The sequence below is a fragment of the Nymphaea colorata genome, chromosome 11 (genome assembly GCF_008831285.2).
Source record: "Nymphaea colorata isolate Beijing-Zhang1983 chromosome 11, ASM883128v2, whole genome shotgun sequence".
NCBI classification, from domain to species: Eukaryota; Viridiplantae; Streptophyta; class Magnoliopsida; order Nymphaeales; family Nymphaeaceae; genus Nymphaea; species Nymphaea colorata.
The window spans coordinates 12,585,043-12,602,489 of record NC_045148.1 but is presented as its reverse complement, the minus strand read 5'-3'; the positions used below and the strand labels follow the sequence as shown (position 1 = coordinate 12,602,489).

At 37.2% G+C, this 17,447-nt stretch overlaps 1 protein-coding gene across 1 annotated transcript in view; it reads right to left on the bottom strand.

Moving 5' to 3' along the window:
• The window catches only part of LOC116264074 (protein PAT1 homolog), a 56,692-nt gene that overhangs the window by 5,681 nt on the left and 33,564 nt on the right, over nucleotides 1-17,447 (bottom strand). The window contains exon 4 of the mRNA XM_031644020.2: nucleotides 13,868-13,937. Coding sequence (XP_031499880.1) covers nucleotides 13,868-13,937 — 70 coding nt within the window. The remainder of the gene's footprint in view (nucleotides 1-13,867; nucleotides 13,938-17,447) is intronic.

The window sequence follows — 17,447 nt, the reverse complement described above, 5'->3', positions numbered from 1 at the left end:
TGACTCATGGCTGAATGTTGAAATATTAGACCAAAGAGCTGATACCCACCACGCACAAAGTGACAGAACAATTGATGAGCTCGAGACAGCCACAAACACTCAGATGGACAGCGTACCTTCATCTACTCAAACCAACAACATGAGCATGACTTCACCTAATCGGTTTTCAGGAGTGGTGTATAATCGATGATCAGTTTCAGCTGATCCAGAAACTGCCACTACTTGTCCACGTAGATCAGAACGTGTGCGGCACCCTATTGATAGATGGTTAAGTTATGACAATTTTTCTTTGGATTTTCAGCGCTTCATGACAGAATTGAACAAAAAGGTGGAGCCAAAATGCTATGAGCAAGCGTGCAAAAGCAAACATTGAATCGAGGCTATGAATGAAGAAATGGCTGCCTTAAATGAATGTCAAACATGGGAGATTGTTCTTCGTCCAGATGGTAAGAATGTAGTGGGCTCAAAATGGGTTTACAAACTCAAGTATAAACCTGATGGAAGCATTGATAGATATAAGGCTCGACTCGTGGCTAGAGGCTTCACTCAGCAGTACGGGGAAGATTATGATGAGACTTCTAGTCCAGTCATCAAGATGGGAACGATCCGGGTTATCATCTCTCTTGTCGTCTCATATGGTTGGAATTTATATCAGTGGGATGTTAAAAATGTTTTTCTTGATGGCTTTCTAAAGGAAGAAATTTATATGGAACAACCTCTAGAATATGTTTCCAATGATCCAACAAAATGGGTGTGAAAATTACAAAAATCACTGTATGGGCTTAAGCAAGCATCTCGTTCATTGTTCGATAGATTTTCCCTCCATGTACAACAGCTGGTTTCCTCAGAAGTTCACTTGATCATTCCTTATTCATCTATCATTCAGGTAAATTTACCACTTGGCTACTTATATATGTAGATGACATAGTTCTTATTGAAAACTCTTCATGTCATATATCCCATGTTCTCTTCATGTCATATATCCCAAATCCTAGTTTCTATCGAAGTATAGTTGGCATGTTGCAATATCTCACTTTTACACGCCCAGACATAGTATATGTTGTGAATCAAGTCTCTCAGTTTATGCATACACGCCCAGACATAGTTTCTTCCTTGATTCCAATCTTATTTATTGGAGTAGCAGGAAACTGCGTGCAGTTGCCAGATCTAGCACTGAGGCAGAATATAGGGTAATGGCTGCATGCATAGCTGAAGCTTCATGGTTACGTGATCTGCTTGGGGAACTTTCTCTTCCCATTGCTCAGTCATCTCTATTTTGTGACAACCAAAGTGCGATCAAGATTGCCTTCAATCATGTTCTACATAATCGCACTAAGCATATAGAGATTGATCAACACTTTATTCATCAAAAGGTTGCGAAAGACGAGATTGTTCCCACTTATATATCCACGTCTGAACAAGTGGCTGATCTTTTTACCAAGGGACACACAGGGCACCTTTTCTGGGAATTGAAGAACAAGTTGCACATGATCAAACCTCATGCACAACTTGAGGGGGGCTGTTAAGTTTGTACATATGGATCGGGTCACCCAGACCCGACCCATTTGATCCACACGCCCAACACATCATGGGTGGTGGCATACTTGTAAATCTTATTGTTATTTTGTGTATTTAATGATGTATCCTAAATCGTGATTAATATATAATGATAACAAGAGGCAGACGTCATTTGTTGCTGCTCACTTTCATCTCTCTCTTGCTTGGACGTGCAGCTCACTTCTTTCTTCCTCCTCTTGCATCTAACTTCATTTGGTGGTTTGGTATTAGATATCAAAATCTTACACACATCTTTTCAAAAAACGTAAAATTATATTGCTTTAATCAGATAGACATACCCCATAACTAAATTCAACATCAACGACAAAGTAGCAAACTTTTAAAAGTGTTATTCCAGATTTATCTATATATTGATTACCACATAAAAGATCTCATGTAGCAACTGACTGATCATCTAATAGGTTGAAATAGGTCAGGATATTGCAGAAAACAGATATATCATTGCACCACAATTATGCTACCACACAACATATATGGAAAGTAATTGGAACTGTTAGAATTTAAGGACTAGACATTATGTAAGTATACATATGTATATTTCATATATACTGTCATACATCAAGTTTCATGTATGATTTGTATATATAAATATATATGGATGCATAAGTGTTTATGTATTTTATTTTATTTGTTTCTTTTTCCTTTTTATGTACCCTTTTGTTTCTTTTTCTATTTCTATCTTTTTTATTTTGTAAAGGGGAACTAGCTGTTGGACCAGCTTCCAATGGCTAGATTTTTAACCGTTGGAGCTGGCCCAACAGCCAACTCCTCCTTCTTCTCTCCCTTTCATTGTACTATAAATAAGGAACTCTTGTCACTTGCTTTGTTAAGGCTTTTAGGCCTCTTCTTGTGTATCTTCTTGAGATTAATTCAAGTTTTCTTCTCCTCAAGTTTGAGGTTTGTTTTGCATTACTTGTTGGAGTTGCTGGAATCTTCAAGAGTGTATCTCTTGAAGCATTTGGATTGTCAAGCTTTGGGCCAGACTTACACACGAACAACTGCATTTGAAATTGAAAATCATATTACAAAGAGTGATCTTAGTAAGATTAGAAGATAAAAATATTGACTGTACATGGTGGAATATGTCAATGATCACCAGGTCAGAGTGTGGCCCTCAACATACCAAGAAATGATGTCTAGCAGAAAACCTAAGTTGCACCAAAGCAGTGAACTAATGAGTTACATCAGTAGCATCCGCTTCCACCCAAAGGTGCACATGGTCTAAGCCAAGCCCAACACTTTCAATGTTCAAGCCCCACTCAACTCATTCAAGAGGTTGCCTCAAGCTTGAACACCAGTACTCGAGATCAGGGTAGCCTAACTCAACACTGATATGGTCAAACTGGTACAGCAGATAACATAATAAAAAGTTCGGTGCCTACCCGCTACCATGTGAATGCCTGCGGGTAATCGTAACTGGAATATGTGTGGGCTCATCACCTCCCTCACCCCCCCCCCCCAAAAAAAAAAAAGTAACATGAAAATTATTCAACAAAATGCACAAATTAGAATCCATAACCTATTAACAGCACACGTCACACAATCTCACCATAAACAATGTAGCACTAGTGTCCACTCAACATGACATAGGTGGAGGCCTGGACCTGCCCCAGACATAGTATCATTGCCCTGATCTGGACTTAGTGAACAACGTAATATTAAAGATGAAAGAGGATCGAGCAGGGATATTAAAACTTGGGCAATCTCTCAACCCTCCACCTCTACCAGCAATTTCAGGGCCTGGCACAACTGGCAGTTCGAGCATACTGGCAGCAACTCACAGCAAGGGCGGAGCTATGATTTTTTTTCTTGGGGACGCCGGTCATGACAAACAATATAGCTACATAAATTTTTCGAAAATTTCTACATGGGCCAATTGCATTTTTTCAAAACTTGTACAAAGGCCAAATTAGAACTTTTAAACACTTAAGCAGTAGAATTTTATTTTCAAAATCCTGGGGGAAAGGGGGCATGGCCCCTATTGACCCCCCGTTACTTCAGCCCCTATTGACAGGAGGTAGAGGTAAAGGTAAGTTGTTCTAGTGGGGACACCTAGAAGGAGCCAATATGAAACTATCAATGTAGGTGGAATGGATAATTAAACATTGAAAATGATGACATAGTCATTGAAGTGAGCAACATAGTGAGCTGGATTTCAAGAGGGTAATGAAAGATGTGATTTGAGGAGCGGACCCTTCCACGGTGGGTACAAGCCAGTATGCTATGAGGGTCAGTGCACCACTAATCTCTAGTGCTTGATAGTTGATGGTGAGATGCAGGCCTTTGGCAAGATGGTATGGGATGAGAAAATCTTAGTTTGAACAAATATCAAAGAGACCATGGTGGTTCGGAATTATCTGTGCTAAAGAAGGGGAAGTTGAAGAACGTTTTAATGTTGTTGATCATGTAGACTTCCTTTCTTATAGTCTTGACAGAAAGGTGGATATTGGAAAACCTCAATGCCTTCATCCCTATGTCACATGGGTACAGGTGCGGGTGCATGTGCGGATACAAGTGCAGACAAAATTCATTAATATTTTACAAACCAAAAATACATTCATTAAGATTACAATCCAATACAATGCATATAATTATATTGTAATGTATTGAATATTAAATTCTTAATATGTTGTATATTGAACACATATTACAAATAAAGTAATATATAACAGCATGTATGCAGCTGCAGTCACAAAAGTGGAAAAGAGAAGGCGGCAGTTGTAGTGTGATGCAGAATGGAAGGACTTAAATCGTTGGCCAATGAAAAGTGGGAAAAGAAGCAATGAAAAAACGACAGGACAATGTAAAAATGAAGATGCACGGAATGATGTAAAGGAGAGGAGCAGTTGGCTAAAAAAAAGTCAAAGCCAAAAAACTAGACGGAAGAGGAGTAGGTCAGTGAGAAATGGACGAAAGAGGTGACCGTGTCCAAAAATTGTCAGACACTACCTCAGGTACGCTCACTGTACCCGACACCGCATGCGCCGTGTCCAATGCGTGTCCATATCCGCACCCATGTCCAGCTTAGTCAACACCGACACTTCAGGTGCACAGCTGCCGTGTATCTGAGCTGCATCCCAAGGTAAGGAATTTAGGAAGCCAAAGTACGTCGTGAAGAAGACGGAAGTAACCAGGATGGGAGCGAGATTGGTATATTATACTGCTTGAGCACCCAAGCCAAAGTCCAAGCGGTTTAAGGCCATGGTTCATAGTGGTTTAACATTCTTGTAAGGTGGAGGGCAAATGAAAATCCTCCAAAAGTGTTCATGAAGTGCAAGAGTAAAGAGGTGAGTAGCCATTGTAGAACACACTAATAAGGATATTGTGAAAAAGCAGCACCTAGCCCTTGATGCAAGATGGAGCCTCCATCACGCACACACACACACACATAGAGAAAGACAGTAAAATTTTTAATTATGTGATTTAACAATGTAAGAAATATAAGAAACCAAGGAGTTAGAATACATCAGAAACTTGATAGGTTAATTCTAGTAAATCTATAACTTCAAATGGTAATTGTATGCTAAGACTTGCAGAACACCAGTCAACGTCATATATATACATCATAGTCACAAAAATCTTTCTTGTGTTTTAAAGGGAGAGGTTTTTCTCGGGTATAACAATATGGCAAGCTTGAAACAAACAGGAAAATACGGTCAATTTTTCAAAAATTAAAAAAAAAAAACTAAAAATGAAGCAAAAGTAAAATAAGTGAAAAATTAATAATACAAGCATAAAAAATAAGTAGATTTTCAACAAATAAAAATTAGAAAACGAAAGAAAACAATTTGGCATTAAAAAAGTGAAAAAAATGAATAAAATGAAAAAACACCTTTTTTGCATTTTTAGCATTCTTTCATTTTAAAGTTTTTTTGAAAAAACAGTGTTTTTTTTAAGTTTTAAATGGCTATTTTATTTATCACTTTTCTTTTTGCTTAAAAAAAGACGTATTTTTTGTGACTATGAGTGTGTGGGAGGTGGGGAGAGAGAGAGCTCTAAGGCAACTGATTGTACAAACAGTACTTGATTAACATTTTTGACCGCTTTTAAAAGTATGTTTCATTGCCAATGTTTTAACTAATATCATTTACTACTTACAAAATCATGACCTTCATGCCTTATTGACAAGATTACTAAGTCAAAGCCCTATCACCCAAGTTTTTGCATCAAACAAAAGTGGCTCTTTGACATGTTTTTTCTTTTCATTATACTTGTCTATTCATTTGGTAGGGATAGCCGCCAAAAGGAGAGGTCAAAGTGAAATAGGATGTTTGTTTTCACATCCTGAAGAATTAAATCAAATCCAAAGAATGACAAGAACAAATGAGAAAAGTGAAAAGCCCCTTACCAGTTACCCTATTCCCTTCTATGGTACATCTTTGAATGAAAAAATTTTATGCATAGAAAATTCATGTCAAAATTTGTGGATTTTAAGTGAGAGAAGTGAAAGACATTTCTAATTTGATTAGTGTGGGTGCTATATATCAACATCTTAAATGGTGGGGCATAGTACTTAAGTTGAAAGGTGCATTGTTGCCATTGGTAATGCAAATCAAGCTAACACTCGGGAGGCAGAAGAAATAGGGGGACTTTCGGCTCTTTTGTGGGTGGTGGATCCTAATTCTCACTCACCCGAACGGAGGACCAATCAAAACTGACTAGAAAATGTTTGACTTATAAATTCTTTTATTTATGTTATGAATAAGTGTTGCATGGACATCCACCCATTGCATAGTTACCTTGGCGGTAAACACACCACCAAAGTCACGTGGGCTTGAACCTAAAATTCAGGCTGGCTTCCCTAATTTGTTGCATTCTTCTTCATGCTTGCTTCCCTTTTGGGTTTAGTAACATTATTTGTTTGAACTATTTGTCTTCTTCAATAAGCTCGGTTTTAGAATTTTATTGGCAACTTTCACTTTTTTATGTCTATTTTTCTTCATAATTTTGAATAAGTTTTTGATATTTTGTCACGGACCTCAATTTTACTGATAACTATGTTATGTCATGTTGAAACATAGCATCACCCCTGATTTCTAGTTTTTGTGCATTTGTAAGTTGGAAAACGACTTTTTATGTTTATAAGAAACAATGAGTATCGTTTCAATTAATATTATAGAAAAAACGATGGTAAGATCAGTAGGACATTCACTTTTTCATATTAATATCTCGAAAAAGGTTGAAAGTCCATAGTCACAAATAACGTCTTGGAGTTTTAAACAGCGAGGTTTTTCTCGGGTATAATACAGTGAGCTTGAAAAAAAATGGAAAAAATACGGTAAATTTTTAAAACTTTTAAAAAACTAAAAATGGGGGAAAAATAAAATAAGTGAGAAACTAATAACATAAACATCAAAAGACAAGTAGATTTGCAACAAATAAAAAATAGAAAATGAAAAAAAAACTATTTGGCATTAAAAAAACTGAAAAAATGAAAAAGTGAAAAAAATACGCATTTTTATTTTTAACGTTTTCTTCAAAAAAATGTGTTTTTTTATTTTAAACGGCCATTTAATTTATCGCATTTTTTTCACATTTTTTCTGAAAAAAACGAGTTTTCTGTGACTATTGAAACCATGTCTCACTCACATTTGTTACTCTTTTATTTATGTCTTTTACATGCCCAAAAATCATTACTATTTTTGGAAGGCAAAAAATATCAAAAAAGGGTCTAAAAATACAAAGTTCATAGTGAAACTTATTAACTTTGGCTGTAGAAGAAACAAGACCACAAAATATTGTGCAAATTATCATAGACAATGAAAGCAACTACAAGAAGGAAAAAATGTTCTTGAAGAAAACTAAATATTTTTACTACTGCACTTGTTGCTCATTTCGTCGAGCTAATGCTTGAAGACATTGATCATCTACATGACATGGCAAACATTATAAGCAAAGCTAGGTGGATTGTAAAGTTTATATACAATGGACAACAAGCTTTGTGTATATGTATCATGAGTTCCCGCCTAGTGCCTCGGCTACCACACCTCGCTCTCAGCCGGGCTCAAAAGTGGAGCCTAAATCGCCGCATCCTCCTAATGTCTCGGCGACGCACCTCGAGCTTAGCTACAATCGATTATGCTTGGTGCGCAACCCTAGCTCAGCCTATAGTGTTGGCAAGCTTGGCCGTGAACAACACACTATGAAAACTCCAAACCTGATCTAACCGAAAGCAAGAACACCAAAACCCTGTTCTCTTCTAGAAAACCAAAGTCCGAAACGCTGAAAAACTGCTCTACTCAATACCGAAAGCTGCAAACTACTCTTCTAGAAAAGTTATCACGGGCCGTTGGTCATAAATTGGTAGGACTTTCCCCGGTGTTGACCAAAATGCACTATTCCCCACGTAGTCTTGGTAGACTGTAGCAACCAACGGCCCGTGATAGTTCTTGGGAAGAGGTGCAAAGTGGCTATACATCGTGAGTCTGTCTACCACCACAAGTACGGCCTCTTTCCCTTCAGATCTGGGCATAGCATCAATAAAATTCATTGACACATCACTCCAAGGCTTTTCTGGTATAGTCAATGGATTCATCTGCCCAGGAAGCTTGGTCGCCTCATATTTCTCTCTTTGACATGTAGGGCATGCTTTCACATAATCTTTGATGTCGGTTTTAAGACCCTCCCACCAAAATTGGGCCTTCACGCGCCCTAGGGTCTTAGCTACACCCTCATGTCTAGCGGCACTAGAATCATGGAAGTGCTTGAGTAAAACTTGCCTTACGGTCGATCCCCTTGGCACTACCATCTTTCCTTTCCTGCAAAGGATATCACCCCTTAACTTGTAATGGGGTATCGAGTCTGGATTCTGCCTAAGGGACTGCTTCAACAACCTTAGGTTAAAATCCTCACTCTGCTCGTGGATCAAGCGATCTCATAAGTCTGTCTCAAGAACTGATAACGTCATTAGGTGCTCAGGCATGCGTGAAAGTGAGTTCCATGTTCCCTACTTGTACTCTATGGTGAAATCATAGCCAAGGAATTTGGCCAGCCACCTTTGTTGTGTAGGTGTAGAGATAGCTGCTTTACCATTTAATGCGGACTGCTATGAACAGTTTTAACAATGAACCTGCGCCCAATGAGGTAGGGCCTCCATTTTTGCACGGCCAACACAATGACCAACAATTCCTTCTCATAAGTAGACAACGGTTTAGCCTGCTGGTCAGGGCTTTAGACATAAAAGCAATAGGGTGGCCTTCCTGGCTCAAGACTGCACCAACCCACCCCTATATCACTAGCATTTGTTTCTACCACAAAGTCCTTCGTGAAATCTGGCAAAACCAATACGGGGGCACTCATCAAGGCTGCCTTTAATTTGACAAAAGCCTCCCTAGCCTTACCCGTCCATGAAAATCCCCCTTTTTCAACATGTGCATCAACGGGTACGCAATCAAACCATACACCTGTATGAAGCAGTGATAATATCTTGTCAAACCAAGAAAGCCCCTCAAGCCTCGCCGTAACATGCAGTTTCTCTGGGTCTGCACTAACTCCTTCATGAGACACTATGTGTCCTAAATACCCGATGGAAGCTTGCCCAAAACTACATTTGGACATCTTAGCAAAGAGGGTATTTTCCCTTAACGCCTGTAAAACTGTGCGGAGATGACTGACGTGCTGCTCAATACTTCGGCTATATACCAAGATATCATCAAAGAACACTAAGACGAAGTCTCGTAGATATTGGCGATAGACATCGTTCATGCACCGCTTAAATGTAGCCGGAGCATTGGTGAGGCCGAAAGGCATGCAAGGAACTCATAATGATTAGCATGAGTTCGAAATGCCATTTTAGGTATATCCCCTTCTTCCATCCGGATCTAATGGTATCCTGCTCTGAGATCCAACTTAGAGAAGATAGAAGCACCCGTCAATTCATCCAAGAGCTCAACAATAACGGGGATAGGGTGTCGGTCCTTGACTGTGGCATCGTTCAGAGCTCTATAACCTACGCAAAATCTCCATGTGTTATCTTTTTTCTTAACAAGTAGAACTGACGATGAAAAATGACTAGAGCTAGGTCTAATGATACCAGTTTCTTTCATCTCCTTCACCAACCTCTCAATTTTTGCTTTCTGTGCATACCCATAGCAGTAAGGTCGCACATTCACAAGTTCAGCTCCATTCGTTAAGACAATGCGGTGGTCATATGATCGCCTAGGTGGTAAACCCCTTAGGTTCAGCAAAGATGTCACCAAATTGGTAGGACTTTCCCCGGTGTCGACCAAAATCCACTCTTGACTGCCGATCCTACGTAGAGCCTCTCGGCGCTACAAGGCTGCAGGCGGCAGTCCTCATCTGCATCTTCTACCAACGGGCTCCCTGCATCATTGGCGACATTTCCTTGTAGCTGCAATACCCGAGGGCTGATATTCACCTCGGGTTATCCCTGCTAAACATAGCCAAGCTACGATTGGCCGGTGACATTTCTAAACCCCCTAGACTCGTGGGTGGTAGTTTTGCATCTTTGTTTTCCAAACCCAACTTCGGCCCTTGCTCATTGCGTGACACCTCCAAGGCTTCAAGAGCCATGGACATGGTCGCTAGGGCAGCAGCCTACCTAGTGGGTTTTGGGTGTGGTTTGTTCGATTAGGCATGGTTTGTTCGATTAGGCATGGTTTGTTGAGTGAGTTGTAAGTGTATTGATTGTATTGCATGCGCTTGTACTAGCCTCACAACCCTTTTAGTCTCTTGTAGTAGGTTCAGCCTTGGGTTTTGGGTAAACACACATTTATATTCATTGACCTAGGGGATTTTTGGGCCGGGGTGCCTGTCCGGCCGAGTAGTGTCTTGTATTGATTTGTCCTTAGGATTAGTTCTAGACTGTCCCAAGTTGATCTTGGGGGTATTTTATTTTAAAGCAACAAGAAGGATTAAGGTTCATGTTGCATCTAATGAATGTAGACACGTAGAAGAAGTGGAACAAGCCGATTCAAAAGAACTTACAAGTCTTACCCAAAATCAAAAATTTTGGAAAAATGGAAAAAAAATAATCATGTTAGTTGAGTCAATAATGAAAGTATTGAAAATGGTAGATGGAGAAAAAGCTACTGTGGGATACTCGTATGAAGCACTTGATAGAGCCCAAGAAGTCATAAAGACTGCAAGCAAAGGTTAAAAAAAAAAAAAAGTGTATGCCATATTGGAAGATAATTTACGTAACTTTTACAGTCCAATACATGTTGTTGCTGCCTATTTAAATCCTCATTTATTTTGGAATGGGTTAGTAAAAATGGATCAAGAAGTTCGTGAAGGCTTGGACTTGGTGACCAAAAAATTGCTATATTATAAGGATGGTTCAATAATAGCCAATGAGTTGCTCAAGTATCATAACAGGGATCCTTCATCGTTTCGTGAAGGGTTAGCTATGAATCTTATTCACTCTGCACATCCACGTAAGTAACTTCATACTTCATAGGCCATTAGCTTATTGTTTCACAATTCACATTAATGATTGATCAAATATCTTAATTGCAAGGATATTCTAAATTTTATATTTGTTATTTTCTTAATTTTCTTTAGGGCTTTGGTGCGAAATGTTTGGATCATCTCTTCCTATACTTCAGAATATAGCAATTAAAATTTCAAGTCAGTCATGTAGCACTTCAGCTTGTGAAAAAAAATGGAGTGCATTTGATGCCGGTAACCCAAAGAAAGAGAAATAGTCCAGCACCATCAACATTGACCGACTTGGTATACATTAGGATGAATATGCATGTGCAAAACATGGCTGCAGAAATACAGCAGATGCAAATCCAATCAATATAGACCATCTGAACCCATTTGCTAAAGAAGAAAATATAAATACCGAGATGGAGAACTATTCTTCTTTAGATGATAAAAAAAAAAATAATGATGCTTTGGAAGACAAAGAACAAGATGTGAGTGTAGGATAAATGAAGACTCTGACCTACTTCACGGGATAAAGATTAAGACTTGATCATGGTTGTGTATTTTGTCAATTTCTATTTTCTAATGTTCATATATAGCTTTGTTAGTTTGCCATATTGAATATGGTATTGTGATTGTTAAATGTTAGTTTTATGTTCTCTCCTTAGATTTTTGTGTATTTTACTTTTACATACCATTTTTTCTATTTTTCAAACAAATGCTGAGATTTTCCTCAGATTTTTCCAAGAAAAATAGCTTCACCAAAAAATAACCGAGAAAAACCTCACCGATATTTTTCCAAGAACGATTCTGCGGCCATGATATATATATATATATTGCTCCACTACACCCATACTAACATTGATTTGACATAGTTAACAACTTTGTCAAGTATAAATTGCAACCCAGTTGAGTAACATATAAATTGTAAAACATGAATGAATTATTACTATTGAATCTTTTAAAAAAGAAAATTATGTACAAAACAAGGTCTTGAGTTAAAGGACGCAGCAAGGATCCCTAGGAATTGCCAGCTTGAGAGCCAAAGCAAGCAAAGAGGTACAAAGATCAGATGATAGTTTGTGAGAAAGTCACCAATAGTTTAAGTGTATTGAATTAGAAAAAACATATAGGATAAAATCACCTACCTTAGGCTTAGCTTTGACATTTTTTTCGGAGCCAATTTGTGTTGTGTGCATGTGTGTGTGTGTGTGTGTGTGAGAGAGAGAGAGAGAGAGAGGTAAATGGTAAGAAATCAAGCAACAATAACACATTAACAACAATGACATGCAGAATAAGGCCCACCATCTCATCCTAAAGTAGTGATCATGATGCCCCCATGAGGGCTGGCCTTTCCCAAACATTTTACAGTTTGAGCATTACTTTCAAGTTTCAAGATACGAATGTGGAATTTGTAGAAAAAATTTGATACTTAGAAGGTAGAACCAATATTATGAAAACATATACGAACCTGATATGAACAAATTCTTAATGGACAACAGGTCAAAGTTTGTGCCTTTCTAACAAGCATAAGGGCATGTCAAGGAATCAGACCACTACAATCTCATAAATGCTGAAGCAGTAGTAGTGACCTGGTTGATGTGGACATGGGGGAAAATCTTGACCAAGGTATTGGTAGCAAGAAATTCGAGGGAAAAAATGACCTTGTAACTTCTTACCATGGTCCCAAATACAGTCCTTGGTTCTTATTGGAATTTTTTTCTTCAGTATTTTTTGTCAAAGTTGTTTTCCCCCAGAATTCACTAACTTAAAAAATATATGATAAAATCATAAAAAATATTGTGAAATTAAGAGCTATATAACAATTTTCTTACAAGTATTGATAAGGATTCAGAATAAATTTTTAAAAAATTAAAATAACAAATGAATGAAGACATGCAGTAAAAATACATAACAAAAAGCTTCTTTTACATAAAGGGGAAAAACATCGCATTAATATCATGATAATATCATGAGAAATATTTTTTTCACCAACACATTCAACATATCATGGGATTTTCCCTTTAAAAACAGCTTATACTGTTCTTTCAGGTAGCATTTGAAATTTTAAATACCTAGAACTAAAAATCAGGGCTTAAAACTGTTGAGTATTTAGTACCAGATACTTCTTTGGTGGAATCTCTGTTATACCTTCCATTTACCCCATTTGTTTGTCAAATTGAGAAGTTAACAGGGAAAAGATTTCTTCCAGCATTAAAGTTCCACCTTTTCAGGTAGAACTTTAATGCCAGTACTAAAGTTCCATAATGGCTTCAAAACTCCCAGCACTAAAGTTCTGTGTTTGTCTGCGGCTAGAACTTTCAACCAAATTTCAACCAGAGTTCCGTCTCAAGTTCCATGTATTCAGATGGGCCCTCATAAAAATGTAACGTTTTCAAAATATTGCCTTGTGACTGTGCTCCCTACTATGAACGTGATGATACTGAGGATATGACAAACACCGAATTTTTGTGCCTCATATCATATAGCAAACAAGGAGATCTCAAGGTACTATCTGTAACTAACTGATGTAATAACTATTTTACCTTGATGTGAAACTGCTGATCATGAAAACTTATAAAAAAACAAAACCATTTCATTCAAAAAGTTTCTTTAAGATAGAAATCAGATGTGATCAGACATATGTTGGAATCATGGATGTACCAGGAACTTTTTGTGTAAATGGTACCACCCAAATTAGGACCAAAGTAAAAAGAAGCACCATCTCTTCTTTTGCATTAGAAAGATGAAAATGGGGAACAAAGGAAAATGACACCAAATGTTTCTTTTGTTTTAACAACAGGAAAAGAAAAATCATCCGGCCTAGACTAGATCTACTAAAAATTGTGTAAATGATAGCATAAATTAGAAAGAACACCTTATCAAATTAGTTACTTACTTTCTCTGGACAAAAACTCACGATTTCCAATGCTCTCTATGCTCCTTGGCTCCTCATCAGCCTTGTTTAGCTGTTAAAAGAAATGGTCAGCTTAATAAAGGAAGCAGCACTTATCTAAATCAATATATATATATCTATATATATGTGTGTGTGTGTGTGTATGTGCGCACGCGTGCATGTACACATATGCATAGGGACATTTAAAAAAGGTACTGAATAAAACTATCTAGGCAGGAAATTGGGTCCTATAAAGTGTTGTAATCTTGTAGGTAATGGAGTGCAACATGGTACAAACCAATGTTATAAAAGGTGTAGCGTATTGCGTATCGGTCAGGCCGACCTATACGCCGTATCGTAACGTATCGCAAACAAAAATCCCAAAAAAATTTAAAAAAATCATTAAAAATTTGAAAAAACTAAACAAAAAATAAAAATCAATAAAAATGTTTTCAAATATCAAAAAGATCATCATACATAAGGAACATTCATTTGTATCAACAACACATTCAAAAATAAGAAATCAGAGATTCAAAATAACATAATAAGCATCCATCACAATTTTAAACTTGAAAATTTTATAGAATCTTAGGACTTAGAGTCTTAGGACTTGGAGTCTTAGGACTTAGATTACATCACAATTTCATAAGTTCAAAACATATAGTTATCATCTTTCATGATTCAACGATAATATCTCCCCAAATCGATGAATCCTCGGTTATTTTTTATGAAAATGGGCAAAATCTCTCCCTCCCACGTCTCTTGGAGTATTTAAATATAAGAAGAAAGAGAGGGAGGAATGTTTAAACTTTAAGAATTAAATAATTTTGTGTTTTTCCCCATATCGTACGATAAAGGGGTGTATCGCCCGTATCGTACGATATGGTGTCTGTATCGTACGATACGGGCGATACGCTTACGATATACAAGTGTATCGTGTATTGTAAGCGTATCGTATAGGTTTTTTAGACCTATACGATAAATATCGCAGACACGCGTGTGTATCGTACGATACGGATAACATTGGTACAAACATAAAAAACTGATTTGAGACCAAATTTGTGCATGCAAGATCAATCTTGCATTGAAGAAAGGTATACACACATTGAATGCATGGGAGGTTGGTCTCTACCTATGTCACATAGGTACGGCTGCCGGAATGGCCGCGGGTACGGCCATATATATATATATATATATATATAAGATGAAATACTTAGAAAATATATATCAAAATAAAAAATATATACCAACATAAACAAATAAACAACATAGAAAATATATATCAACGGATCTTGCAGCAGCATTTTTAAGAAACCTATGAAAAACTTTAAACATATGGACAACCGAACAGCCCCTTAGACAGTCAAATATAAACATTAGTCGAATTTTCCTGTAGGAAAATAAAAAAAACTAATAAGAACAACAATAAAAAGAAAAAATAGTTCATGCAGGAAGGTCGCAAGAGGTTGCTGGAGGTCGCTGACGTCGCCCACAAGTTTGTCGAGGCTCTGCGTTTTTGAAAGGAAATAAGAAAACAAAAAAAACCTAAGTTTGGACGAAAATGAACGCGGTCAACATTGACCGAATCTGTTTTTGGACAGATACAGACCTGGGTACGTTGACTGTATCCGATACCTATTGACTGGTACCTGAGCCACACCCGACACCGTACCCGCACCTATACCCGTGTCGCACCCGACTGGTACAAGTACTCCACCAAAATTAAGGTACCCATATTACATAGGTCTCTACATGAAAGGTACTAAATCCTTCATTTATTGCAAACTTTTGTTGTTTCAAAGAGATGACTTCAAATGACACTCGCATGGCAATGGTCTACTTCTATGCAAGTTGAAAAATCACTTGTTCTTTGTGTAAAGTTGATTGCCAAGAGGGTCATTTAGTTGAAACCATTGTCACATATATCATGTACGGGTACCATATGGCAAAGTTGTATATCTCGAAAAAATCTCTGCAAATTTTTTAAAAATTTAAAAATCTTTAAAATCATAAAAAAATTAAATAAATCAGAAATTCATAAAAAACACAAAAAAAGGCAAAAAAACGTGTATAATACACTTTTTTCGTGTTTTTTATAGTCTAGTGTTCTTAAAGAAAAAAGACACCGTCTTATTGCCGTTTCATATGGCTGGCTTATTTTTCGCATCATTTTCGACTAAGATGCGATATTGTGACAATGGTTCAAACATTATCTGGCCAGGACACGTAATAATGTAGCCTCATGCAATAGACAAATTACTGTATAGATCATGTCCTTGATGCGGTAGCCTTTTATCTAAATTCTGCACTTAGACATTCACCAACATTCAAAATGGGCAGAAAAGTGAACAAAGAAACATTAGACTGTGTTGAGACTTGAGACATTAGGCCCTGAGCTTGACATGCAACATGCACATTCGAAGAGGGATGGAAATATATGATAACGTTCAAAGAGACATAAGAAAAGAAGCCACCTGGAACAAGACAGCATTGTGTCCAGATACTTGAAGTTCATTATTTGTTTAATTAATCCTTTGTTTTTGAGGATTGATTTGTTTAATTTTTGCTTCTTCATAAACTTTTGCAATTAAAACTCACTCAGACATCACAAAGAGGAATTGGAGTAAGATTAAATGACCTCGTTTATGTTCCCTACAATATGCAACTGAAATAGAGGTAATAAACTAATATGCACTTATAATATGTTGACAGTTGACACTAATGTACACCTGTTCTAATATGTGTTTATTACTTTTCAGTTGTTTAGGCTATTGAAGAAAACATCAACAAGCTTATAAGCAGTTTAAGCCTATAAGCTTGGTGCACTTCAATGTAATGGATGCATGAATTGAAGAAGAACCTGCTGCTATATTTCAACAGAAACATGTAGATTGGATAAATGATTCGACATTGAAGGACCATTAGAAGAAAATAGCAAGGAGGTATACATTGAGGATGATATAGATATTGGAATGGGAAAACGAAGAAAAAGAAGATGATCATGAATAATAATTTGATATACTGGTCTTTTGTTGATTACAAGTTCACACCAAACCACAAATATAGCGATATTTTCGAAAACATCGCGATATTTACGATAAAAACAAGGAAAACAAAAAAACGGCAAAATATTGCAATAAAAATGCATTTTTTCATCGTTGTCTGACATTCACTCAAACAGGGGCATTTTTGGTATTTTTTGAAAATTTTTAAAACTTAAAATGCGTGCTCCATTTCATTTTTAAAAATGGTAGTGTTCATAAAGAAGAACTTTTGAAGGGCATTTTTGAACTCCTTTTTTCTTTTCAATGGCAAAAATGGGAAAGGGAAAGAGGATTAGGGCTTTTAAGCCCTTTTCCCCTCCACGATAGGGTGGGCCTTGGTCATCACTGCTCTTAAGTCAGCGAACTTGGAGATGTGAGAAGAAGACCTGCGTCCAGCGGTAGGTTTTATTTTTTGCAGCTTTTTTTTTTTTTAATCTTCATTGTAGCTTTTCCTTCACTCCCACCTTTTGCACTCTGCAGATATATGGAATGCATACTTCGATTAGAAATAAGGACACAGCAACAAATGCCTTTGTTTT